The 27,640-nt window shown below is 39.8% G+C and overlaps 1 protein-coding gene across 1 annotated transcript in view; it reads left to right on the forward strand.

The window, feature by feature from the left end:
* The first annotated feature begins 2,291 nt into the window (after positions 1–2,291).
* NAA15 (N-alpha-acetyltransferase 15, NatA auxiliary subunit) overlaps positions 2,292–27,640 on the forward strand; it is a 36,040-nt gene continuing 10,691 nt past the window's right edge. The window contains exons 1-12 of the mRNA XM_063136177.1: positions 2,292–2,673; positions 14,390–14,474; positions 15,572–15,676; positions 16,181–16,338; positions 17,923–18,057; positions 18,588–18,741; positions 21,505–21,624; positions 23,252–23,347; positions 23,870–23,976; positions 25,040–25,112; positions 25,919–26,088; positions 27,051–27,203. Of these exons, the coding sequence (XP_062992247.1) occupies positions 2,620–2,673; positions 14,390–14,474; positions 15,572–15,676; positions 16,181–16,338; positions 17,923–18,057; positions 18,588–18,741; positions 21,505–21,624; positions 23,252–23,347; positions 23,870–23,976; positions 25,040–25,112; positions 25,919–26,088; positions 27,051–27,203 (1,410 nt within the window). The 5' untranslated portion in view covers positions 2,292–2,619. The remainder of the gene's footprint in view (positions 2,674–14,389; positions 14,475–15,571; positions 15,677–16,180; positions 16,339–17,922; positions 18,058–18,587; positions 18,742–21,504; positions 21,625–23,251; positions 23,348–23,869; positions 23,977–25,039; positions 25,113–25,918; positions 26,089–27,050; positions 27,204–27,640) is intronic.

The following is a 27,640-nucleotide window of genomic DNA, read 5'->3' on the forward strand; positions in this document are numbered from 1 at the left end:
TGTTGTGAGAACTAAACTACAGGCCAAAATCTATATAACTCAATCAGTTGCTGGGGAACGTGGGCATTACACTTATCTCCTGCTTGTGGGTTTCCCATGGGCAGCTATGTAAACAGAATGCTGAACTAGATGCACCCTTGGTCAGATCCAGTCGCTTTTCTTATGTTCCAACTGTTTTTGAAGGCCTTCAGGCAAACACCCTACCTTTTCCACTACCACTGTCAACGGCTAATATTGCTCTTCCTTGTTTGCCACTTGCTTGCTTGGCACACAGAGAGTCAGCGAACAAGTAGGCAGTGATATCTACTGCTCCTTCTTCACACCAACTCTGTTGTCTGGACCAGAGTGAGAGGCAGGTGAACAAGCAGGTAGCAATGATGAAAAGGAAGACCAAGTCCCAAGGGTGTGGGGCCCATGGTAGGTGCCCAATGATGCCTACCTTTAACGTCGGCCCTGAACTTGCTTATTCTAGAATACACTTACAAAAGTTGATAGGTCTGTTTCAGAATAAGTACTACAGACTATAAAGCTAAAAACAAGTAGATCAGAGGGCTCATACTGAAATCTACTGAAGATCAAAGTTTCTGTCAAAACATTGGAGAACCACTGCAACATACATGAAGGCTTTCTTTGATTTTACTGGTGTGTTTGATACCTTAATGATGCAATCCTATGCATGTCAATGGGACTTACTGCCAGCTAAGCCTGCAGGACTGAAGCCTGGAACTCAAAACCACCTAGGGCGCAATCCTATCGCTTGCACCATTGATGCTCATAAGCCTCCAAACTCAGAGGTTTAGGAGTATCCAATGCAAAGCAGCAAGCCCAGCAGAGGCAATCCTCACTTCCACCATTCTTTCCATTCTGTATTTCAGCTAGATGGACTCTTTTGCCCATCTAGCTGGGGCATCATGGAGGGACAGGGAAGGAAGCTGAAGAGGCCTTGGGTTACCACATAAACTGGCCTATCCAGTCCCTTCCCCTTCGAATACCCACTTCACATTTGCGACCTTGGAGTGGCAGCTGGTGCAGTTCTCTCCATGCCAGCTGCAAGGGTGCAGGAGAGGGGGAGAAAAGCACAGATTCTTTGATTCAAGATCAGTGTCTTGTGTCCAACCTCAGATCTAGGTTGGGCCTAGGGGGCCATAGGATTGCTACCCTAATGTTCTGTTCCTATGCCTGCATTCTTACAATGTGCATAATACACTGGGACTTACTTCTGAGTAAACATGCACAGGATTGTGCTATAAGCAATCCTATGCACACTTACCTGGGATTAAGCACCATTGGTCACAGCAGGACTTACTTCTGAGTAAACATGCATAGGACACAAAGTTTCAGGCTTCTTCAATCCCATAAGGTGGTTCCTCACAATTTGAAAGATGCCTGACTTCTTTGAACCAATTTATTATTTCTTAACCATGGTAATATACCAGAATACATATGCTACAAACCAATCAGACATCTCCACTGTTGAAGGAATGTTGCTTCACAGTTGGTTCTTCCAGTGTTTTGATTTCAGTACTGCAAGAGGTGTCAAAACACAGTCTGGCTTTTATTTTGCATTGATGGTGAAAGAGAAGCAGGAAGTCAGCAGGCAGATGAAAGAAATTAATTTATGGAATTCACTGTCACAGGATGTGGTGTCTAATTACCATTGGTTTTAAAAAGGGATAAGACAGATTCATGGGCTGAATGAACCTTCAAGCACCTGGATGAACCTTCAAGGTTGTATCAGATGTTGAAGAAAAATAACAGGGAAGGGGTACAGCTTTGTGGGCTTTCCAGAGGCATCAGGTGGGCCACTGAGTGGGAAACAAGACAATGGAGTAGAATATACCTTTGTTCTGATCCAGCAGGGCTCTTATTGTGTTACAAATAAATCTTAACATTACATTTGCCAAAACTTAGGATATTCTGAGTGAAAACAAGAGTTGGAACCTATTGCACTAAATGAGGCTTGCTCTCAAGTAAGGGGCTAACATCTGGCATAAATCTGTTGTTGTTGTCAACCCCCTTTTCAGTGCCATCTAGCCTAATGAAGACTTCTGCAGAACTCAAAAGCTTGGTCCTAATAAAGGTATTGCTCAGCCTCCGTTGCCCCTACCCAGCGCGCAAGCGCAGTCCTTCCATAATGCACCGCACGAGAGTGGGGAGGATGTTCCGATTTCCCGACTTACCTTGTAGGGACTATTAAGTCAATAGGGGAAAGAGAACAGGGGGAAAAAAATGGGGTCGTGGCGCATGCGCGCGGGCCTTGCTGACCCGGCTGGGGAAGCCCTCAGTGGCGGCCATTTTGGCGGCGCCTCCTCTCTCCGGCCTGTTCAGTTACCACGTGAACCGCCCGCCGCCTGGGGCTCGCTGCGGGGCAGGGGTAACCGGGCGCAGGCAGCACGGCGGCTCGGAGAGGCCGCGCGGAGTAGAAGGGGGAGCAGCAGTAGCAAACGACGGCTGGGCTGGTGGTAGCGGCGGAGGCGGCCTGGCGGGGAGTCCCTCCCGGGAGGCGGCGGTAGTAGGAGCGGCGGTGATCAAGCCGCGGCAGAAGGGAGCTGCTTCACCGGCCCGGTAGCAGAAAGAAGGGCGGGGGCGGCGCCAGCGGCAGTAATAGCAGCGGAGAGGATGCCGTCAGTGAGCCTCCCGCCGAAGGAAAACGCGCTTTTCAAGCGCATCCTGGTAAGTGAGGGAGGCCTGTCGGCAGAGCCTGCCTGCCTGCCTGCCTGCCCGCCACCCCCCCCCCGCTCGTCCTCTCGCTCTCTTTAGTCGGGGATTGTGAGGAAGCTCCGCGCTCGCTTTCCCCTGAAACTGCCCCCCTCGCCCCGTGGCGGTGCTTTTCAGCTTTCTGCAACCCGCGGGCGAGAAGCGCTTTCTCCCGCCTTCCTCTGGGTCAGCCCCTTTAAAGAGGCCGGGACCTGAATGCCCCATGCTCTGCGGGCTGCACTGACAGATGCCCTTTGGCCAAGGCAGCGTTCCTTGTTCGAGAACCGATCCGCAGAATGCATCGGGCATTCCTTGTTTCAGAAAGCCTCTCGGCGCAAGTTAGGGACAATCTCTGGGCCGTGGAGGCCAGGTTTTAGGGGGTGGGTAGTCTTAAAAATAACCTGGGAACATGGACTCCGTTGGCGAAAAAGTTGTGAGGCGAGGAAGGAGCGAAAGGGCTCGTGTTCAACTAGGCTCTAGTTACTGAAGGAAAGTTACAGAGAAGGTGGGCTGCGGGGGTGGGTTGTTTGCACTTCAAGGGAGGTAAGGGTTAACGCCGAAATAGTAATTCCGCCCTTCCTCTGAGCGCAGAACACTCTGAAAATAGCGTGTCAGTGATCATGGCAGACTACTTCAGATTCCCAAGCAATTGCACTCTTTTTCTTAAGTTTGAGAATAATTAAGTCATTAAGAGAGAACAGGCTTTGCTAGTTGTTTGATGTTTCCTAATGTTGGTGACATGTTTGTTCTTTATGCCAGTGAAACATTAGTGGTTAAGTCCACATAATAATGTAATACAGTGTTTAATGGAAATAAATAATATAGAAATATAATCAGCCAAGTCTTTCAAACTGCTTTAATCCTTTTTAAATGGCTGACAATAAATAACCTAAAACACCAATATTTTGCAGATCAGCTCTTTTCCTTGTAAAACAATTGGTGAGGTGAGAACTGTGAAAACACTGATCTGCTAGCAAGCACTGGTTTTAGATTCACTATCTTATTTACTTAAACAAGTAGATTTCTTTCTTGAAACTTGTACAGGCTGCTCATGTGTTGATTACTAGTATGCATCTGCTTGTCTGATTGTTTTTGGTAGAGAATGTTATACCCAAAATACTGCAGTCATTTGGATTAGTATCACTGCTTTAGGTTACAGAAATAGTAACTGGAGCCACAGAGGTGATGAGATTCTTTCTTAATAATATCTAAGCATTTAATATCTAAGCATTTAAAGCATTTTAAAACATTTGTCTGGAACAATCTGTATTAAAGAAACAACTTAAGGAAAATACATGTGCTTTGTTCCCAAGTACTTAATATTAAAATGGTATGCATTTAATGAATAGTAAATAACACAAGGCATAATTCAGCTATAATATATAATAATAATAATAATAATAATAATAATAATAATATATTTATTTATTTCTCCCTTTGGATCGAGGCGGGGAACAACATTAGAACAGGAATCAATACATCTTAAAAATTCTTGATTTTACATTGATCTGGATAGGCCTGCCAGAAAAAGCTAGTCTTTAAAGCTGCCTTAAAATCACACAGTTAATTTTACGAATCTCCACAATCTGGGGGCGACAAAAGAAAAGGTCCTCTGGGAAACTGATGTTAGCCTAGTTTTAGCTGACTGAAGTAAGTTCACCCCAGAGGACCTGAGTGTGTGGGGCGACTATATGGGAGAAGGTGATCCCGCAGGTATTATTTATTATTATTTATTTATCATACTTATACCCCGCTCCTCAGCCAAAAAAGGCTCTCAGAGCGGCTTACACTTAGCAAAAAAGACAGTCCCTGCCCTCAGGCTTACAGTCTAATAAAGACATGGCACACAAGTCCAGGTAACCTGGACCAAAACCATTTAGGGCTTTAAAGGTAATAACCAACACTTTGTACTTTGCCCGGAAACTAATTGGCAGCCAGTGGAGTGATTTTAATGTCGGGGATAGATAATTATTTTTAAGTCTATTGGAAGACTGTTAAACATGTGCTGGATTGCGCCCATAGTGTTTTAATTTTCAGAGTTTGAACATATTAAGCCTACAGTTTTGAAAAGTTACATATGTAACATGAATATCGAACCGTAGTCTCTCTGAAGATGATTGTGGCACAAATGCATTATGAACAATATGAAATTGATAAGGGAAAACGTTTCTTCCTTTTATTAACTGCCTTGCTCTCATAAGTTACACAGGTAGAATATTTAATGACATATTTAGTGCGACATATGTATACAAACTAACAGTTTTATTTATGCTTTTATTCAATGCTTCCCTGGATTGTTCAGAGCATTTTACATGGGCAGGGTTGAGACAACACAATAACCTACATTGAAAGGTTGAATATGGGTTGAGTGTGGATTGTTGAAATATGGGTTGAGTGTTGTCTGAACCTAGCCATGCTAACAAACCATAGTTTGTTAATCACAAACAATCCATGAAAAGAATCCATGGTATGTTCTTGGGTTGTGAACTGGGGGTTCTTCACCATGGTTTATTACTGGGTCTGCATTCAGACAACACAATAGCCCACAGTTCAACGACAACCCATACTCAGTACTTGAGTGTGGGTTGTATTGTCTAAATCCAGCCATGTAGTGCTCCCAGTGGTCAGTGATTGGTACAGGTCCAAGTCCAAACATGCATAGTTACAGTAATGCAGTGGGGGGTTTTGCAGACAATTCAATGGCTGATTTTTTTTGCCATATTTGCATATAATAAACCAGGAATCCTATCTTATTACTTCACAGTGTGCACACAAACCATTTGTTTCTTGTGAAAGTGTGTAAAGGTATGGAAAGCTTAGTGCTATTTCTGAACCCAGGATTATGTTTTATTGGATTGAACCCAGGATCTGCCTTTTATTGATGGAAGGGCTCTACTCACAGAAGGTGCCTCTGCCCTATTTGAGGGGGGTGGGAATCCACTCTTCCTCACACATACCACAGCTCACTCCATTCAGCTGGGACTCAGTATGGCATTTTCATGGGGCTGGAGGGGCTGCTGTTGGGAGGAGGGGGTGGGAGAGTGCTTGCACCTGCCCAGTTGCTTAAATGATAGTGTGCATACAAGCCTGAATCATAAGTTAGCTTTAAACTAGGGTTTGTTGTTGGCTTATGAATCCTGGTTTGTTTGGGCAGCATAATCCTAGGTTTGGACATAACTAGGGTATTCATGCTTGTTTTATTTGTCCATTCATGTAAGCGGGAGGAATAAAATAGGAGTGAACAAGCGGTGTGAAGTAGCATGCAGGTTGTGCACATTGTGATTTAATCTAGAATTTCTGGCTTGTCATTACGTGCAAAGGCAGTCACTTCCATGCTGACTCTATCCTAAAGACCACACCAGGTAATAGTTAATATAGAGAGCGATAATTGCTCCACTGTTGCAATTGGGAGTAGGCTTTGGAACAACCAGTTAAACCTAAGGTGAGGAACTTACTTCAGTGTTAGTTACTTGTCCCAGCTTGTTTGTGTATATCTTAATACAATTATGCAAATAAACTGGTCTGTAAAATGCTTTTATCAAGCACATTTCACGGACTCTCCCAGATGAGTCCTTATTCTGTTGAAAATGCTGAACATGTCTAATTTCTTATCCTGAGGTTTGTAAACACTTTTCAAATGCAAGGCAAATTAAGCAAATGCAACTCTGTCTTAAGATAAGTTGTCATCATTCTAGTTTACAGCCAGTTAAAGCCGGTTGCTTTGTTCATCTAGACCATTGAACCTGTAGCCTTTCTTTCTAGGACTTTTATTTATTTATTATCAGTGTACCACTTAGAGTAATAATTGGAATGGAAATGCATTCCATTTCCATAACATAAAGTTATGTAGGCTCATAACTTTAGGAAACTGTGAAAGTGAAACATGTTCTGAGCACAGGATACCTGGCAATACAATAGTATGCATTTGAAGAGGAGAAAGACAATTCAATGGCTGGGTTAACATAAAAAGGAGAAAGGCACACTTTTTTCCCTGGCCCTTCACACCTAGTGTGCTCCTCACATTTAATAGAATATTTAAATGTGAGTAACATACATCCTGTCGTTTTTTCCTGTATAATATTGCCAGGATTCAATCATTTTTGTCTGTCTCTTCTGCCAAGACTCTTGTTCATGCATTGGTTATTTCTCGGTTGGACTACTGCAACCTTCTTCTCACTGGCCTTCCTTCTTCTCACATCAGTTCATTGGTTTCTGTTCACCACTCTGCTGCTAAGATCATCTTCTTGGCTCGCCGCTCTGACCATGTTACTCCACTTCTGAAATCTCTTCATTGGCTTCCAATTCACCTCAGAATCCAATATAAACTTCTCCTGTTGACCTTCAAAGCTTTTCACGGTCTAGCTCCTTCCTATCTTTCCTCTCTCATCTCACACTATTGCCCCGCTCGTGCTCTTCGCTCCTCTAATGCCATGTTTCTCACCTGCCCAAGGGTCTCTACTTCCCTTGCTCGGCTTCGTCCATTTTCTTCTGCTGCCCCTTACACCTGGAACGCTCTTCCAGAACATTTGCGAACTACAAGTTGAATCGCAGCTTTTAAAGCTCAGCTAAAAACTTTTCTTTTTTCTAAAGCTTTTAAAACTTGATTTTGATCTGACTTTTATACTGTTAGTTTTACTCTACCCTGTGCCTGTTTGGTGCATTCTCTTCCCTTCTTATTGTTTTATTATGATTTTATTAGAATGTAAGCCTATGCGGCAGGGTTTTGCTATTTTATTGTTTTACTCTGTACAGCACTATGTACACTGATGGTGCTATATAAATAAATAAATAATAATAATAAGTCCCTTGACATTTGCGCAGTCTTCCCCACCATCTTGCATGCTCATAATGTAAATATTGCAGAAATTAGATGCTTGCATGTTGGCATGCACTTGCTTTTGCCATATTTAGGCATTAAATCAAATGTAAGGTGAAATGAGGTCCACTCACTGCACATTCATACTTTTATTTTGAAAGGTATCTTTCAATTTTCATGTATTAATAAAACTGAGGGTTTGGGCATCTCCAATCTTCCCTGCTTGAATAGTGGTGAGTTGACCAGAAAGTAAATAAAGATTTATTTGCCATATGTACCATAAGAAGAAAACATACGAATATAATCTTTTGGCATCTTTTTTTTTTAGAAGACCTTGTTGCTTATAGAGTTTTGCATGTGTCATGATAGTAGAAATAATTATAAAATAAGGATTCACAAGCCTAAATTATGATTCCTTACCATCAGATTTCTTTTCTAGAGTGGTATATCACCAGTTCATATCAAGTGGACACTGGAGAATTTCTAGTGAAAGGCAAGAGGATTGGTGGGCTTTATTAGTTAGTATTGCCTTCCACGTTCAGAAAACTAGAGACTGATTTTACTTATTTTATTTAAGGATTTTTATGCCGCCATTCAGCCAAAAAAGGCTCTCACGGCGGCTTACAAAAGTGTTTCTTGACAGTCCCTGCTCACAGGCTTACAATCTAAAAGACATGACACAAAAGGAAAGGGGATTGGGAGGGAGGAGGAGGAGGGGGGAAAGGAAAGCAAATTCAGGCACTAAAATCTTAGTTGCAAAGTTCAGCAGTTACAGTTGACAGCAGGAGGGAGGGGGCTCTCAGCTGGAGCTGGACCCAGGCACGGTGGAGAGGTTTACAGCTTACAAACTTATTAGTCATCTTCAGAAACTACTTATATAAATCTAGAGATGATGGAGCAGATGGTAAAATCTTGGTTTCTTATTTTTGTTACGTTAATGAGAAGCAGTGTCATATGTTGTAGCAATACATTTCCTTGCCTTGTAGATGTGTCAATACAACAGTTTTGAATAGATAAAGGAAAAGCTATTAATGCATGTCATCCATCTTACCTGTAAGATGGATCTAAGAAACAAGAAGAAAAATAATGAAAATATGTTTTTAGAAAACTTCAAAAAGCATGATTGTAAAATACTTCCTTTAATATATGGCATTGCTCTTTGCAAACTCTAAAAAAAAATTTGGGTCATTTATTGCACAGAGAAACGTCTTGCTTTCCATATGATTTTGCATCATTGCTGTGTCAAAACGGCTGTGGATGCAGGAGTATAATGTCTATTGCAAGGAAAGTGTTATACGTTGTATAGAAAGCTAAATAGGTTCTTCATGGTTGGCATTCTCTAGTACTGATCATCTGCCTGAACATATCATATTAGAAGTTGTCATCTCTGCTATCAAAATAACTGTTGGAAAGGAGGTGTCTCTTCATCCAAAACATTTGCAACTCAAAGGATCTTTTCCGAATGACATTTTGGGTGCGTGCATGTGGAAAAATTCCGTAGGAATTGCTCACCTAACTTTTCCAGAAGTGATTCCATGAGCAGATTTCAATGTATGGTTGTATTTAGAAAGAGGATTCACTAGTGTGACCAGTTGTGCTGATATGGGAAGAATTTCAGGGTATGTGAAGCACAGTGTGAAAGAACTGAGAGCATATTACAACAATGCAGAATGAATATAGATGTGGCATGTAATTGTAAAGAAAATTGGAGGTCTGTTTGGAAATTGAACTTAATAGGAATATGATGACTTTATCAGTACTGTGAGATTCAGCCCTTTGAGACTCCTTTATTTCTGCTATAAATCACAGGATCCCAGCCCTGGGGTGGTTCCTCAGAATGCTGCACTCTGGCTCTGTGACTCGCTGCCTTGTCTGGCCTCACGGCAGCCCAGCCCCCTATTCTCTCACCTTCCCTTCCACTTCCACCATAGGAACCTCACAAACCACACCAGAGTGAAACAAAATAAGTTTTATAACAAGTAATAAAACACTGCAGTTGTAGAAGCATAATGGTTTCCTCAGGCACAAAGCGTAATGGGTTCAGTACAATTTCTTTAAATGGTTTCAAAAATGTTTCAGTTTCAACCCTGCCTATTCTACCCTCTAGGCCACACTATCACTCCTCCCTCTGTCTACTCTCCCAAAACAACAACCCACATAGATCCTACACTATCCTAGACCCTTCCTATCTCTGACAGACCCAAAACCAAACTCTCACTTACACAGCACTTCATACACAGACCCACTCATCTACCTCCTCCTACACTCTCGCCAGCAGCCAATCCAGACCTTTGACACACCAGCCAATCCGCACTCTACATCCTGGTCCCAGTATAAACACAGTAAGTACATCTTTAAACAATAAACATTCTTTAAAACATTTCACATACTTACATCTAGAACAGGCATAAAACAGCAAAACATCACAGATACGAATAGCGCAATCTTAAGTCCCATTGAATTAAATGGAGCTTTCTTCCAGGTGTCTGTATAGGATTGCACTGTTAAGGTAATGTCTGAATATAGTATCCAACTGTTGTTGAGCAGAGATATATCTTATTGCATCCAGAGGGAAACTGTCACTGACTCATCAATCTAGGGGGGTGCACTGAAAGACTTGATGTCTACTTAGATTAGAGTTGCTGTATTGGGAGAAATTACTTGGAATGTCTGATCACAGGAAATCTAAACTATATATGACAGTATAATGTCTGTTTCACTGAGTTACACATAAGTAGCAAACAATGAAATAAGGCTTGTTTTGAAATAAACATGTTCAGCTAAGAGGAATTGTTGAACAACATGACTATTTACAATATGTTACTAAACTGTCTGTACTGTTCCTCATCCCATTATTACCATATTAAACTAGATTCAAATACATGTTTTCCTTAACATGTATTTAACAGAAGCCATGAGAAGAAAGCAAGATGCAAATCCTTAATTGATCCTTAGTTTGAGGTTTCAGTTCACACTTGCCTACTCTAGCCATTTAAAAAAGGAATAGGTTTTCAACAGTGTCCACATTTTCAACAATGAATTGCATGCTTATTTCAGTGTAATAGCAAGAGATCAATAAATAAGACTATTATGCACATCTAAAGTTGTAGCACCTCAAAAAGCATTCCAGAAAGATTTACAAAATATGAATACTATTTCTTCTACAAAACAACATTGGTTGTGGTTAGTGGTAGAAGTTGCATTCAGTCTGATGTTCAATTTTTTTTATTCCTGAAGCATTCTTGGTTCTAGCAAGACTTTCCAGAAACATTCCATGCTAGATGCCAGTGCTGTATTTTAGTGCTTTACGATCTGGTGTGGTGTAGTGTAGGGACTGTTTTTTAAGACATTTCTGAGACCTTCTGAATGCAAAGCACATGTTCTATCACTCACAGTCCCTCTCTCTTCACTCTCACTCCACTTGTAAGATTAAAAAAAATGGTGCTACTACTGGTACTATCCCTCAAGCTGGGATGTGACCCAAATGTAGGTCCCAGTCCATCAGTTGAAGAATAATGTTTCATATAATAATTGCTACTCTTTAAATTTCTGAAATTTTTAGTGTGCTATTGGCTAGAATCAAGTCTGGTAGACTACCAGTATAAGAATATGCCTCCACCTAATTTTTGAGGATTCCCAACCCCCTTCTCCCTCAGCACTGTGTGCACCAGAACCCACCTCATTCATTTGGGTACCCCTATCCCTTGAGAGATGCTTGTGGGGGGGGGCAGCCTTACCCTTCCATTGACTTTTCTCTGGATCCAGCCCATAATATTATATACAAAGCTAGCTACAAATTGTTTTGCTTTGCTATTTAAATGGTTATAGAACATTCTGCAGGGACACAAAATACCTGATGGTCCAAATGTTCTTGGAGTGAATGATTGGGTTGAAGTTGCTATCTATCTATACCAGGGTGTACAGCCTGTGGCCTAGGGCTGTCTTCTGTCCCCCAAGACCATTACTTTGCCCTCCCAGGGTACCCTGATCTCACCACCAAATTGCTCTTCTGGCCTATACTCTCCATTCCCTCCCCCATAAATCCTCATCCAGATTGCTCTTTCCTCATTGATGCTAGCAGCGAGGAAAGCACAATCTGTATTGAGATTACTGAGATATGTGTATGTGTCTGCACACGTGTATCAAGCCGGTATTACCCTCAGGTCCGTAAAGGTTGTGCACCCCTGGTCTATATGGAGAGCAAATTAAATTAGTCAGTGCCTAAAAGTGTTCCCTTCACAGTATTTGTCTTTTTCCATGGTTTGTATGTCCATGATTAAGATGACATACTCTCAATGTATTTATTGCACTGACTACACATTTGGAAACATGCGGCTGTTAATCCAGCTGAGCCTGATACTTTAGGGCACACCCTGGAGAGTCACTGATGGAATCTCTGGGATAGTGCTCTATTCAACAGGATCACAAAGCATCTTATTCTTATTCAGGTTATTGCTGTTTAGCTATGCAAGATCAGACATAGACTAAATGTTGATGGATATAATTATTATACAGGGTAAATTTCAATAACAATGAGAGCCTATATATTTTTCAGAGGGGTAGCCATGTTAATCTGTTCCATTAAAAACAACAAAGAATCTTGTGTTACCTTAAATCAGGGGTATCAGACCTCAGGCCCATGGGCCAGATTCAGCCCACTGAGGGTTCTAGTTGGACCCATCCTCTTTTCTCCAAAGGCTAATCTGGTTTAATGCAGTTTTTCTATTTTTAAGGGTTGAAATGTCGCTCCTAAGGTTTAGTTACTGGCCCTAAAGAACTTCAAGCTAAAATATATTTATGCCTGTGCTTTTTGCCTTTGGCCTTGGCCACGACTGGAATTCAGCCCCAAAATCTTCTTCAAAATTGAACCCTACCTTCGGACTGAAAGAGATTTGACACCCCTGCCTTAAGGACTACCCAATTTATTAAAGCATGAACTTTCATAGACTACGTAATACATGTGTAAGACTTTAAGGTGTCACAAGACTTAGTTATATTTATATATATATCACACACACATATATATTTGATGTGATCAAAGCTGTATGTGAAAAGAGGAAAGGTGGTTTGAAGGGTTTCATGTAGGATAGTGAACTTTTGAATTCTGATTGTGTAAATAAATTTCTAGTTAAGCTGCAGGAGCAGCTAATGCGATCTTCTTAATTAGCCATGAGAGGGAATAAATTACTTGTACCCAGTAACAAAGGTTTATTAATTAATGACACTGTAATTAGAGATTATTTATTCTTTTTTCTAGTAACAACTAAACATCAGGAACAGAAATTGCGGAAAAATACACAACACACAGTAACACTTTGCAAGTTTCAGAGGAAGTGGCGCTATTCACATGCAATAGAGGAGAGGGTGGTCAGGGTAACTACGGAGTGGGAAGGGTTAACAAAACCATGGCGCACACGCCCATCACACAACCTCAGAACCATGCAGCACCACATGGTTCCCTATCCATACTGTGGATAGTCCATTGTCATCTTGCTGCCAAGGTCGGGAATCCCAGCTGCCACCATGGTGGAATTGGGTTGTGCGGACTTCATAACTGGCATGGAACGATCTCAACCATCAAAAAAGTCCATGCTGGCTAGAGCACTACTAAAAGTTGCAGCTGCTCTAGGCAACTGACTCTATAGTCAGTGTTTGTTTGCAGAATGGCCTTTTTTAACCATGGGGAGCCCAACAGATGACAAGGTAGGCCACCCTGGGCCTCTAAACTTCACTGCCGGGGGGTAATTACTCAGGATGGTTTATTAGCCATCGTTGCCAGGATGGCTTAACGTTAACATGTGCATAGCCCCATTTTGTGAAAAGGAAGTTCTACTGTGCCAGAAACACTTTTGAGCATTAGGAACTGTAGGTCTTGTATGCATTAATTGTAATTACATTTTATAATAATCTTGGATTCAGAGAAGGACTTTTGGAAACGTGTGAGCAGAAGGTGGTTCCCCCATAAGCCACCATGCCCACTTAAAAGCCTCTCCTGAGAGTCAGGAGGTCCTCAGTGGGCTGGGCTACAACAAGTGGACTGAAGGATCCCCTATAACCCAACCCATGGGTTATTTATCTTGTCAGTTGGGAGAGAAGTCAGAGCTCCTGGTTCGCACAGTAAATAACCGGAAGATCCATGGGATGTTTAGCAACTCCCTCTTTCAGTGTGAGCAATTGAGCAGTATGTGCAAGTATGCTGCTGTGTTCACAGTAAGCCAGGATTTTTAAAAATTCTGGGTTGTTGTGACATACAAACCATTGTGTGCCAGATTTAAACTTGCAGAAAGGAGTAGGGAACCCCACCAGTATCAATTTAGGATTTTGGCAATGATTAATCTTTTTCTTCCCCACCCCCATTCCCAGTCAAGATTCTTAACTTAGACTTTGATGGTTGGCACCATTACCATTGGTGAATACTAGATAGCTTGCAAATTAAAAATACCATTGTTTTCAGGAAAATGAAAGTTTTCCATCAAATTTTGTAATAAAGCAAAACTTGTGATCAAGCCTTGTTAATATAACTACAAAAACTCTGTAAAACTCTTCATATTCAATAAATCATTGGACATAAATAGTGAATTGCAATTCAAGCATTTTTCAGGGAATAATGAGGAACATATTTTTCTAATTTGTATTTATTTAATTTTATCATTTTGCAGGATAGCTTGGAGAAATCACATTTTTATCTCCTGAAGTTTCTCCTGATATTTAACTGTGTGTAGAATGCAATGGGAACAGGAAACTTACACTAGAAATGATTAATAGCTAGATACAGTTAGGTAGATATAAGGTGGTATGCCTGTACATAGTTTATTTCTATCACATTTGTAGCAGTTATAAGACATTAACAGAACTTGGATTGTTGTCTCCTTACAGAGGTGTTATGAACATAAACAGTACAGAAATGGTCTGAAATTTTGCAAGCAAATCCTTTCTAATCCAAAGTTTGCAGAACATGGAGGTGAGTCTTCAGTTTTATTCATAAACTACTTGTTTTAAACGTTAGGTTCTACAGTTGACTTAATTTTATAGTCTGCCTCATCCTGAGGGTTCAGGAAAAGTAACAATATTTTAAATTATATATAAGATTGAAATTGAATAAAAACAATATAACACATTGGGTTCACACAATGCACTGCTTCCACGATGGGTTGGCGCGTTGTCCAAACTTGGCACTGCCAACCCATTGTAGGCATCTGTGAGTGAGCTGCTCATCAGGAGCAGCAGAAACCCCTAGCATTCTTCGTTAGCATGGCTGTAATTGCAGCCAGACTGCCGTGGCATTTTGGAGGACTGTCACTGTTTCACAGTTTTTTGTTTTGTGTGTGTGTGTGTTTTAAAAAATGTGCCCTGACATTTGCACAAACGGGGCCAAATTTATTCCCCCTGCCCCAGGAATGTCTTTGTAATTTTTTGGAGGTGTGTGTGTCAGTTTTTCTCAATTGTAAAGGTGTGGAATTGCAGCTGTCAAATATGTATAGCCTTGCCTATTGCCTTCCAAATTTCAGCTGTCAAAATGTAAGCATACTAGGTACTTGACAAGATCAAGCTGCATATACTATAGTTTGACAGCCGACAGGTCAGTGGGGATAGGGGCCTAGATCAGTCCCTTAGCACAGTTATCCTTAAGTTTTGAAGTGTGGAATTTACCCTTGGGGGGTCTCAGAGTGCTTGCACCAATTTTGTTCCACTCAAATTTGCCAGTCATAAGCACTTGGGTGTATAAAATCACATTTCATCATAGAACTTTATAAGTTTGCTTAGATTTTTAAATATGCTAAGCTCTCAGTTAAAGAAGTTCTTTGTACTTAATACAAAACATTTTCTGCTTTGAGATTTAATAGAAATTTAGCTTGTATTTAAATCCTAAAACTCTGCTTTCAGATTCAATTGGAATGTGGCTTGCAATTTAGAATCTACTGATTTCTAAGTTTAGTATGTATGCCTAAATGTAAACATCAGTATTACCAGGTTCTCTGTTCAGCAAACTTCAGTGTATGAAAATAGTTTTACTTATTTATGATTGACACCATTGATATTTATGTTTTTTATTTATAGAAACTCTGGCTATGAAAGGATTAACATTAAATTGCTTAGGTAAAAAAGAGGAGGCATATGAGTTGGTGCGTAGGGGCTTAAGAAACGACTTGAAGAGTCATGTCTGTATCCTTTTAAAGTTATGAATTTGTTTTGCTAAAGAACAGTTTATAATAACTATATTGTAGAATGTAAACTTTTATCTATTCCTTTTTTTCTTAAGTGAAGAACTAGAACACTTGTTGTGTACAGTCTAAAAGGCATTTTGGTGAAATGTTTGAACAGTCATATTACAGAATTCTTTTAGAATAAGCATGAAAGTAAAACCTACTTGACAGCTTAATTTTTATCACTGCAGACCAGAGTAAGGTGAGTGCCTAATCATATGCCAACACAATTAATAGTCCTAGAAATATTTAGGCCACATGCTTACCTGTATTTAAGTCCTGACTTTAATGTATGTTGATAAACCTGTCATTGTTAAGTATTGAGCTAGTTCACTTTGGTAGACTAGATGCGAGTTTTTTTCTAGTTGAGAAAAACACTTGCAGTAGTCTTTTATGGAATAGTTAAGTAGTTGTTTTTGTTCTCAGTTGCTTCAAAACTGATGCCCTTAACTAAAGTTTCCAGGCTGGCATGTCTATGGTCTCCTCCAGAGATCTGACAAGAAATATGATGAAGCCATCAAATGTTACAGGAATGCACTGAAATGGGATAAGGACAATCTCCAAATCTTGAGGGACCTCTCTCTGCTACAAATTCAAATGAGGGATCTAGAAGGTTACAGGGTGAGTCCAGGAACAAACCTGAAGCATGCCTTTCAAATTTAGTTAGTGTTCATACTAGAGAAGTCTGAAGATAGCAAAACCTCTTCACCTCACTTTCTGCCTTTATAATATTGGGTAATGATTTATTTAATACAGAACTCTTTAACTAACAATTTTTGGAATGATGCACATCATACGTTCTTGAACGTTTTGCCCAGATATTGTTCTAGTAGAACTGTGTCCAGATTTTAAAATGCTATTTCCGGATCACCAAAGATAACTGCAATAATTCTGCACAAAGAAAGTATAGTGCAATGCGATATTAGTGGTGGTCTCATTTTGACTGACTTGCTTCAATTCTAAAGTATTTTCTTCATAATCTGTATTTCCGTCTTTTATCAAGTTGTTGTTGCTGTGTGTCATTGTTTACTGACTGTTCTCAGTGTCTTTCTTTCTTTCTGCCTGGGTAGTATTGAAATTGCTAAATATTAATGTTTTGTATTAGTTTCTGCATATGTAAATAATGATGATCAGTACTCATCATCCTAGAGTATTTTTGTGTTGATCTGGCTACTGCGAGTGTCACTGTACTAGAGAGTATAGAGGCTATTTAAATCGATAGTTTGTTCTGTTCATATTTCTTTTCTTTTTAAAAAAATATTTTTATTTTTTAAAATACAGCAACATAATACTGATTAAAACACATAAATCAACACATAAATTGCTTACAATTCCACATTTATAATTATCATTTTTACCTATTCACATAACATAACATAAGTGCTCCCCTCCACCCTTCGGGATCTATTCTTGCTTCCAAAATCTCATTGTTTCTTGTGGTGGTGGTTTTCCACTCCCCTTAGAGAATACATATTCTAGGAACTGTTTCCAAATTCCATCAAATTCATTTACCTTTATAATACCTTTTCTTAACTTTATATTACATGTCAGTTTATCATTAAAAGCTATATCCCAAACTTCCTTATACCACTCTTCAATATGATAATCTCCTTGAACCTTCCAGTTCCTAGATATAATTAACCTTGCTGCTGTCAACAAATTTGTTCATATTTCTAGAGTAGACCAATGTCTGCTGATACCATGAACCTCAATCCAGCTATGGTTAATAATGGTCAATTCTCATTAAAACCACTGGAATAACTTAGCCACAACTAACTTGTTCCATTGCTTTCAATGGGAATTAGTCATGGCTATCCTTCACTATGTTGGTGGCCTAATTGGTAGTGCTTAACATCAACATCAACACCATTCACCTTTATTTAAAGTCACAGTCAAGCAGCCTTCAACACCCTGGCACCCTCCAGACAGCATCCCTGACCCTTGGCTATGCTAACCAGGATTGATGGGAATCGAAGTCCAAAACTTCTGGAGGGCACCAGGTTCAGGAAGGCTGGGCTAGATAATCTAATTCATCAAACTATTGTACAAAGATTCTGTACCAGCTTCATATTAAGGGCTTTTGCATGATGACAACTTCTTTAAAATAGAAAATTTCTTCATGGATTTCCTTATAAGTATTGTTTATTTCAATAATGAATCCAGAAGACTAAATGTGAGCATTGGCATTTTATTATTCTCATGCAGGAAACTAGATATCAGTTACTTCAACTTCGACCTGCACAACGAGCATCATGGATTGGCTATGCTATAGCTTATCATCTGCTGGAAGACTATGAAATGGCAGCAAAGATTTTGGAGGAATTTAGGAAGACTCAACAGGTATCATGAAGGGGGAAATGAGGAAAAACTCACATTTATAGATAACAAAATGAATCAATGATCAGAACAGGAAATGAAAAGTTAAATATAATATCCAGATCTAGAGATTTTGTGTGTAGTGATGGGTTTGTAAATGCATCTGCGTATCAGAAACTGGAACTGATAACTGGTACCATCTGCTTTGACTTTGCCAAATACTTGTTCAGGAAAAAGAAGGAATGCTTCCTTCTTACCAAAGGTGATCATTGCTATCAGAGTTAATGCTAACCATGTGTCTTGTAGCTGCATGTGATTCAGCAAGGGACACTGACTACATTTTCAGCTCTGATAGCTATAGCTATATGTAGACGGCCTAATCAGCTCATCATATTTTTTTATTCACATAGTTGACGACTGACAATTCAGGTCTTCAAGTTTGTTTCCTCTTACAGATAATCTTTGCTGGATTGGCACTAACTTTTTTTGTATTTTAAGTAGCATTGTTGAAGTTAAAGGGTTGAATGCTTCAAATTATTTTCTTGCTTATGCAGACATCTCCTGATAAAGTAGACTATGAGTATAGTGAGCTACTCTTATATCAGAATCAAGTCCTCCGGGAAGCAGGACTCTATAAAGAAGCTTTGGATCATCTTGGCACCTATGAAAAGCAAATCTGTGACAAATTAGCAGTTGAAGAAACAAAAGGTAACTGAGCCATCAGAATTCATTTGTGCCTAAAACTCTTTGCAGTGAGAAATATTTTTGTTGTTTAATATTTATTTAAATGTCTGAGGAATAGGAGGTCACTTGTCAATTCACTACATACTTAAAGACATAAAGCACCCATTCCCATAAAAAGAACTGAGAAAAAAGGGGGAAGCAAGATTCAGTGAATATGCATGAAATTTAATCAGACTCATTTTCTGAGCTATAGATATCACTATTAGTTTCAGTCTCTGCTTCAGTGGCAGTGCCCCCTAGAGGCAGAAATGCATTTGAGAGTTGTAGTCTGAGTTTGCAAACTAGGACTTGCTTGTCCTTGGTGCACAGGTATTATAATAATCTGATACTGTACAGTTTTTAGAAATCATTTGGAGTGGTAAATATCTGAACACCTTGTCTTAAACATTTTATTCATCATGCTAAAATAAAACATACCATAATCCATTTTTTGCCATTTTTTTCCATTTTTCCAATTGTTCTGAAAAAACCCCAAAAGGGGCTTTGGAAAAAATGGGGGAAAAACTCCCCCCCCCAAATTTTTCCATCCCCCCCCCCCGAGCTTTCACATCTCTAGCCCTGAGAGGACTTTCCTTTCTACATCCAGAGAGAGGCCGGAGTGATCACTTTGAGGCCCTCTGCACAGAAAAGATGGCAGTCCTTTTCTTCATGTAGAGAGAGGCAGAAGCAATTACACCGTGTGCTCTCTGCATGGAGAAAAGAACCCCTATGATTTCATAGGGAGGGGGCACCACATGACATCATCTTCCCCTTGCAGGGTTGGATCAGAAGGCAATCTGGCTCCCAGAGTAGAAACAGTGTCATGTTCTCTACCTCCCCCGCACGCTTTTTAGAGAGATCTCTTTAAAATGCTTTCATTTGCCACTGTTCAGTAGAAAACCTGCTCCCTCTGTTTTCTTCACAAAAATGAAATAGCAATGTGACATAGACAAAAGTCATCTTAACAGCGCTGGAGGGTTAATGTTGCCATGCAGGTGGACTTTAGTTTTAGACAAATAGCTTGAAACTGGAAAAACAGCACTGTCTGTTCAGTGGTTGTGTAAGAGAGACACACGTACAGAACAGAATTCAGCATCCTGAGTTCCCTGGTTTAAAAAAATTAAATACTATTTTGTGCTCATGCTGTGGCGAAATGTTTTGAAATATAGGCAGTATTTCCTTTGCGAAAAAGTAGATTAGGTTGCATTGGTTCAAAATATGGTTGTTGTTTTTATTTTATACATGCAGAATGTATTAGGCAGACAGGGTTTATGGAACATTCAATAGGTAGAGCTTTGCTCAGTTGCTTTCTAAAGCATCCTAATATTATAGTGGTAGCTGACCAAGTTGATCCAAACATGTAATGTTTAACTGCTCCGTTGCAAGTCACTTGATATCCTTAAACCCTTGAAGTTAGTTCATGCTCATGTGAAGTTTCTTTGGGCTTAAGCTTTAATAAATTTATAACCAATAGATTAGCAATGCAATATGTTATGGTTGCACATGTTGACAAGAAAGATTCTTCAAGGAATGTGCTGTAGTTAGATGACTTTTTAGATCTTTAAATGCAAACAAAGAATCAAATATAGTTCTACCTAACTCTATATTGGAGAGAGCAATCCTATGGCCCTTAGACAGCATCTGGAGGGGGCCATATGATTTGTCACTTTCCTGGCTATAAGGTTAAAGCCAGAAAAACATGCTCCACACCCCATAGCTGGTGCGGAAAGAACTGCACTGGCTACCTCTCCACCGTCAGTAAATGGGGTGTAGAGATAGGGAGAGGGGACATTCTCAGGAGTGGGTAGGGGAGGAGACCAGGGCGGCTGCTGTATGCTGAATCCTATGGCCGTTCCAGCGTGTTTCCCTCCCCCTCCAAAGTGGTGGTGCTAGATGGGAAAGTCACCCATGGCCATTGCCAAGGATACTCAATAGCCTCCAAGTTTGGAAGCTGCCAACTATCAACATAGGATTGCACACTAAATTTCCTTTAAAAATTACCCTTAATAGCATTGCTCAGTAGTAACACTTAATAGCATGTCTTCCATAAACACCCATAATAGCTTCTTACACCTTAAGCAGTAAGGTTGCAAGCAGTATTCTAAAGAGAGCACTAAGAAAATAAAAATATTTGTATTCTGGTGTCAGTTCTGTTCAAGAGTTACTTTGATCTTAAAAATGCCATGTTTTCATGGTGAGAAGAATGATCTTAATCTTCTGACTGGGTGCATGCGAAACATAGTGTGTTAGATCAGACTTACCCTTTGGCAAATGAAAGTGCTTCTTCGATTTTTTGAAACAGACAAAGATCTAGTGGAGGCCTCCAGCTGGACAAAAAGTGGGGTGATTTTTTGCTGATTCCCCCTTCCAGCTGCAGATGGGGTGTCCTGACCCTCCCAAGCGACTTTTTGAGGTACACAGAAGATAGGGAAAAGGGAGAACTGGTGAAAATTGGGAGTTCTCCCCCTTCGTCAGGTAGGGTGCCCTGTGTGTGGAGTTCTGCTCACAGATAGTCTGGATCTATCCTTGTTAAAGCTTATATAACTAGATATGATAGAGAATGTGCAGCAGCAAATAATGCCAGTAGTTAAATAGATTGTAAGGAAAGCACACAGGCCAGAGGGGAGAAGAGAACTGTGGCCAGTTTCAACATAATAGTGATTAGAAATACATTGTGTCAATGAAGCAAATATATAATTTATATTCAGTACCCTATCTCAGTGATTTATAACTTTGTATTTTTAACAGGAGAGCTTCTGTTACAACTCTGCAAACTGGAAGAAGCAGCTGAGATATATAGAGGATTGCAAGAAAGAAATCCTGAAAACTGGGCTTATTACAAAGGCTTAGAAAAGGCACTTAAACCAGGTAACAGCTTTGACAAAGATAGGTGTGGCCCTGTAAAGCATGAAGCCCTAATTTTTTTATATGTAATAGGAACAGATGTTTTGCATTATCTTGGATTACCTTTCACAGCGAGCTGAATTGCAGTAGTTTTGTTTGAAGGAAAACATTGTGATGGATGTGAAATGCACTGTGTATGTGTGTGTGTATCTAGGGGTGTTCAGAGCGGGCCTGGTCCACTCCGAAATTCGGAGCAGAGCTCCAATGACAGGGGTCTCCACTCTGATTTTCGGAACAGCTCCCTTGCTCCGCCCTCTTGGATTATCCATTGGAGAACCGCTCCATTTTTGAATAACCACTCTATTATTGTCAATAGAAATTAATCAAAATGCTTACTGCTTCATCATTTTAAAAGAGATGAAACTTGGCACTGTGACAGCTCTTAAGAAGGGCTTTAGCCATGCCAAGTTGAAAGCAGTTGTGTTCATGCCTATATTTTTAGGGCTTTTTTTAAAGTTGGAAAAAACAGCCATTATAGGTTATGGAAATTAACCAAAATGCGTACAGCTCTGCCTTTTTAAAAGATAAAGAGATGAAACTTGTCACCATGGTAGCCCTTAAGCAGGCATGCCAAGTTGGAAGCAGATTTGTCCATGCCTTGATTTTTAGGGATTTTTTAAAGTTCAAGCTCAAACCTCCTCTTTGGGGTCTAGGACCTTGAGCAATTTCACCTAAAAGGACTTAGTGCTGCCAGACTAAGTATTGCTCAGCATTGGAAGTCAGATGCTGCCTAGAGGCCATAGCATTGCTTCCTCTGTTGCTATGAAAGGTTTATTAATCTAAACCTGTTTCATGACTGTTTATATGTTGAATATGTTGCGGGTGAGACAGTGACATGACTTAGGGGAACATGTAATGCATAATCCTTGCATGACAATTTGCAAGCCAAGATTATTTTGGTTTCTTCTCTTCTATATGCCATCCATCACTTGTAGTTCTGTTTTACGCTATTGTAGCTCAGGCGTGGACAATCTGTGCCCCCACCCCAGTTTGCCCTGACCCCGTTGCTGCTGAATTTTCGGGTCCCTGTAGAAGGCTCTCCATTCCTTCCTCCAGAAATCTTCATATAGATTGCTGTCACTCACTGCAGCTAGGAGCAAAGAAAGAGCTATCTGCATCAAGATCACTGGTGTATATGTGTGTAGCCCCCTACCCTGACATCAGTATCACATATGGCTCTTGAGGACCAAAAAGTTAGTGCACCCCTGTTGTACCTGAAAAACGTTTCTATAAAATCAAAGTTTGCTTCAAGTTTAAAAAAATTAAAAATCCATGACAAGGGGAACCAACAGATAGCATCTATTTTTTAAACTCATGCTCAATGATGCAATCTTTTTTTTTAATAGGATCCTGCTTTTTAAATACAGGGGAATTTTAAAATTTGGCATGAGAAGCAGCTATTTACAAAAAAAAAATGTTTAACATGGTTGGGAGCACCAAAAGGGCTCTGTGGGAGTTGTATCCATGGACGTTATCAAAATTAATGCAGTTTTGGTAATATTTTGTAATATATGGCAGTTATTGCAGGGTTTTGTTGGCAACTTAAATCTCAAAGGAACATTCATAAGTAACATGTTTTTTGTTCTCCTAGCTAATATGTTAGAGCGGTTCAAGATCTATGAGGAAGCCTGGACTAAGTACCCAAGGGGGCTGGTCCCAAGGAGACTGCCATTAAACTTTTTATCTGGTGAGTTGCGTTTCTGTATTTAGTAAAATTAGTTGCAACCTTCGAGACTCCTTTTGATGCCACATCGCCTTTTCATCAGTCCCTTAGAAAGGACATCAAAATTTTGCCTTCTTTAACCCACTCATAAACATAACAAAGTATTCGACTGACAGTTCCTATCTCTGTAGATTAGATTTCCTGGATATTTTGATGCTCTATCTCTTGTTAATATTCACTGTTTTTAACTTTTATAAACCGCCCAGAAAGCTTTGGCTATGGGGTGGTATATAAATGTAATAAATAAATAAAACCAACAGCTGCTTATAAGAGATAATGTAGAAAACTGGACTTTTTTGCTGAGATTTGGCTACCTGGTGTCTGTTTCCTCAGGGCTCCCAAAACATAGATCAAAGATGGAAGTTCATGATTTTTTAGACTTTAAGATCTTAAACAGATTTTAATCATGGATGTTGCATCTCATTTCTCATATAGTCCTGAGAGTAGGCAGTGATTGATACAGTCCTTTTGGTTTTTCTGATGTAGGTGAGAAATTTAAGGAATGTTTGGACAAATTTCTGAGGATGAATTTCAGCAAAGGCTGTCCACCAGTCTTCAATACATTGCGATCCTTATACAAAGATAAAGAAAAGGTAATTCTAACATGTATGAACTTTGAAGAGTTTAGGTTTTTGTACTGGACCATTATCAATAAACTACTTAGTGTGTGTAATTCTGTTTTCTTACTGAAACTATTCAAACTCATGGGGCCTTAACAAAATCTGTAGAGAGATTCACAGTTGTATCCTGTATAAATGTTAATGTTCATAGATCCTAGGTAAGGGAGTAAATTTGCTGCAGGTGGGAAAGTATATGGGTGGGGAAAGAACAGTAGTCTGGCAGTCTTTTGCTGCCCACATGGTTTGAGTTTCAGCAAAAGGGCCCTAGATGCATGCACACTCCAGGTACTAATCAAGGAATATATATTTTATATCTGAAATAGGAAGACTGGGTTTACTAAGCACTTGTATCAAACATGTTCTAGATAAGAAAGTAGATTGTGGGTTGTAAAATATGGCTGTGTGTGCTTCTACAGTAAGAAGGTACTACTCAGAAAGCGTTAGCTTCACAAAGCTGTATGTGTTGTCCAGGACTGGTAATTTCCCTTCAGTTTACACATTCAGCTCCTCTTCTGTCAGTACTTAACATGAAACTAGTCATATATTGATTGGGTATGGCTTCATATCTTGAAAACAAAACTGTAACGTTACAGTCGTTGTATAAAGTAACTCCTGCTAAAGCACTTGGTTATAAATTCAATCATGAAGTGTTGTCTAGTATAATGAGTAGGGACCTGTGTCAGATATGATCTTCTGGGGAATACCTTTTGGATCCCTGGTGGTTAAAGTAGAGGCAAGAGAAGTATATCGAGAGTCTTGGCTATGGCAGTGAGGCTTACTCTAGTCCACTTGTGGTATGTTTGTGCCCATTACATTGATGAGGGACAAACATGGTCCTCCTGTGAGAGTAGTTGCTGACCAGGCTAATATGCAGGCTGTCAAGTTAAAAATCATAACTTTTCTTGCTTCTACTTCTGATGTATACAGTGAGCTCATGATTTAAGATTTTGTGGAAACAGGTCTGACTTGTAATTCTCTAGTGTGTTGAATTAAAATATTAGCAATCAGTTTATACATTTGTTTTGTGTATATATAGGTGGCAATTATAGAAGAGTTGGTAGTAGGTTATGAAACGTCTCTGAAAAGTTGCAGATTATTTAATCCAAATGGTGAGTACTACATGAGGATGCGAAGTAGACATCAAATAGCCCTTGGATTATGTGACCTGGCTTCCATCCCTTCTCCTCCCTTTACCCATTCCTGTACTGCATCCATAGATTCCTCTACTGCAAACTTGTCTAGTCCTGGGACAAACTGAATTCAAGATATGTGCTGATTGATACTCTTGCTTCATTTGGATGAGGCCTGGTTTGGATTGCCAAGATAATTCTGTTCAATGCAACCTGGGGTATGCAACCTGGTGCCCTCCAGATGTTTTGGACTACAACTCCCATAATTCATGAAGATTGGTCATGCTGGTTGGGACTTAATGGGAGTTGTAATCCAAACATCTGGAGGGCACCAGGTTATCTATCCCTGGATTAAATTAACGGCTACGTCATTCATATGTATACACATTCACCATCTTTTCTCTGTCCTACTGTGATGCATATGACTGGTGGTGCTGTACCTGATGACTTGGGCCTACCCTTCATTCCTATTTTGAATGACAGCTGTGATGTACAGCTCCTTCCCAAACTTGAATTAAGACATTCTTCAAAGTATGGTTTGTGGAATACCTATGTAGAAGGGGTGTGGAGCTCTCTAGATATCTTGCGTGTGATCCTCTTAAAAGAAATAATGGAGAGCATGTACATGAAATGGGATACTATTAACCTCCTCATCTAATTAGCTTTGCCAACCGATCCACCCATTTCCCAAATAGCTGGTTGGACATTGGAAGCACTACCTCTGGATTTTTCTTGTGCAATCTGCTACTAAATGGAGAAAAACCTGTACAATTTTCTCCAAATAGATGATGGTAAAGAAGAACCTCCAACAACTTTACTCTGGGTCCAGTACTATTTGGCACAGCACTATGACAAAATTGGGCAACCATCCATAGCTCTGGAATATATAAATGCTGCAATAGAAAGCACACCCACCTTGATAGAACTATTCCTTGTGAAAGCTAAAATCTATAAGGTAAGTTTTTATTATTGCAACAGACTTGCAACATACAATGCTACACTTCATGACTGTACTACTTTCTTGTATTAAAGAATCAAGAGATGCTTTGCTGTAAATCAGGGCTGCATACATGTCCCCTGAACCTGCATGTTCACAGTTTAATGAAGGTATTCTTAAAAATATACAAGCCCAGACCAACTAAACCAAAAAGCATCCTTTTTCCCACAGTAGTCAACCAGTTGTCTATGGGAAGATCCAAAGCAGGACATTACATTTTCAATTACTGCTAACACATTTACAGCTATTAGCAGCATCATTTGTCCTATCATTCCCTAGCCATCATAGTTGTAGAAATTTGAAAATGTGTCATAGAATCATAGAATAATAGAGTTGGAAGAGGCCTAAAAGGCCATCGAGTCCAACCCCCTGTTCAATGCAGGAATCCACCCTAAAGCATCCCTGACAGGTGGTTGTCCAGCTGCCTCTTGAATGCCTCTAGTGTGGGAGAGCCCACAACCTCCCTAGGTAACTGGTTCCATTGTCATACTGCTCTAACAGTCAGGAAGTTTTTGGCAAGAGTATCTGGCAAAGATTGCACATCGGAAAAGAAATAGGCTGCAAATAGTCATTGAGTTGGACTTCAGTGTATTGTACCGTTTGTTGTCCTTTTAGAATTAAGTTCTATTAGCCAGCTATAATTAGTTTCCGTATAATTTTAGAGGATCTGGATAAAATTCTTGGAAGAATAACTGAATAAGAAAATGACAGGGGGTAAACCATTGAACACAGTGGGACTTGCTTCTGAGTAAACATGCGTACTGATTGCATTGCTGATTTTTGTAGGCATAGTGCTGAGTATTGTTGCCTGTAACTTCCTTAGCTAACCTTTGTATTGTTTATAACTCACATCAGAGTACACCATGGCAAACTACAGTTAATTACATTTATCTAGTTTTCTTTTATTTTGTCTTTTCAAGCATGCTGGAAACATAAAAGAAGCTGCAAGATGGATGGATGAGGCTCAAGCGCTGGACACGGCAGACAGGTTTATCAACTCAAAATGTGCAAAATACATGTTGAAAGCCAACTTGATAAAAGAAGCAGAAGAAATGTGTTCGAAGTTTACAAGGGTTTGTTCAGCTTGCTTTTCTATTTCTTAGCAGGTTTAAACTTCTGACTTTTTTAAATTAAAGAACGTCAGCTATTCAGTTGGAAAGAATTGTCTTATTGATCAATTATTTATTTCTTTAGGAGCTTGTTGGGTGCCAAAAGATGAGCTCTTGTTAAAAGCATGCCAGAATTAGAGGGGTGCTCCTTTCATATGTCCTGAAGTGACCATAAGCATTTCAATTTGTAGATGAACATTTTTTCCATGTTGGCTCTCCCCCCATCCCAAGATTGTTACCACAGAATTGAACATATAACTAGAATGTTCTTGGCAAGTTTAAACTTCTGAATCCTTTGCATTTGGATACAGTATTGATGTCTGTTACATAACCTAGCCATTGTTGCTGACAATCACCTCAGCTTTTAATAGCATATTTCTATTGTGCTGAGAATTAATAAA

Source organism: Elgaria multicarinata, chromosome 10 (genome assembly GCF_023053635.1).
Source record: "Elgaria multicarinata webbii isolate HBS135686 ecotype San Diego chromosome 10, rElgMul1.1.pri, whole genome shotgun sequence".
Lineage (NCBI taxonomy): Eukaryota > Metazoa > Chordata > Lepidosauria > Squamata > Anguidae > Elgaria > Elgaria multicarinata.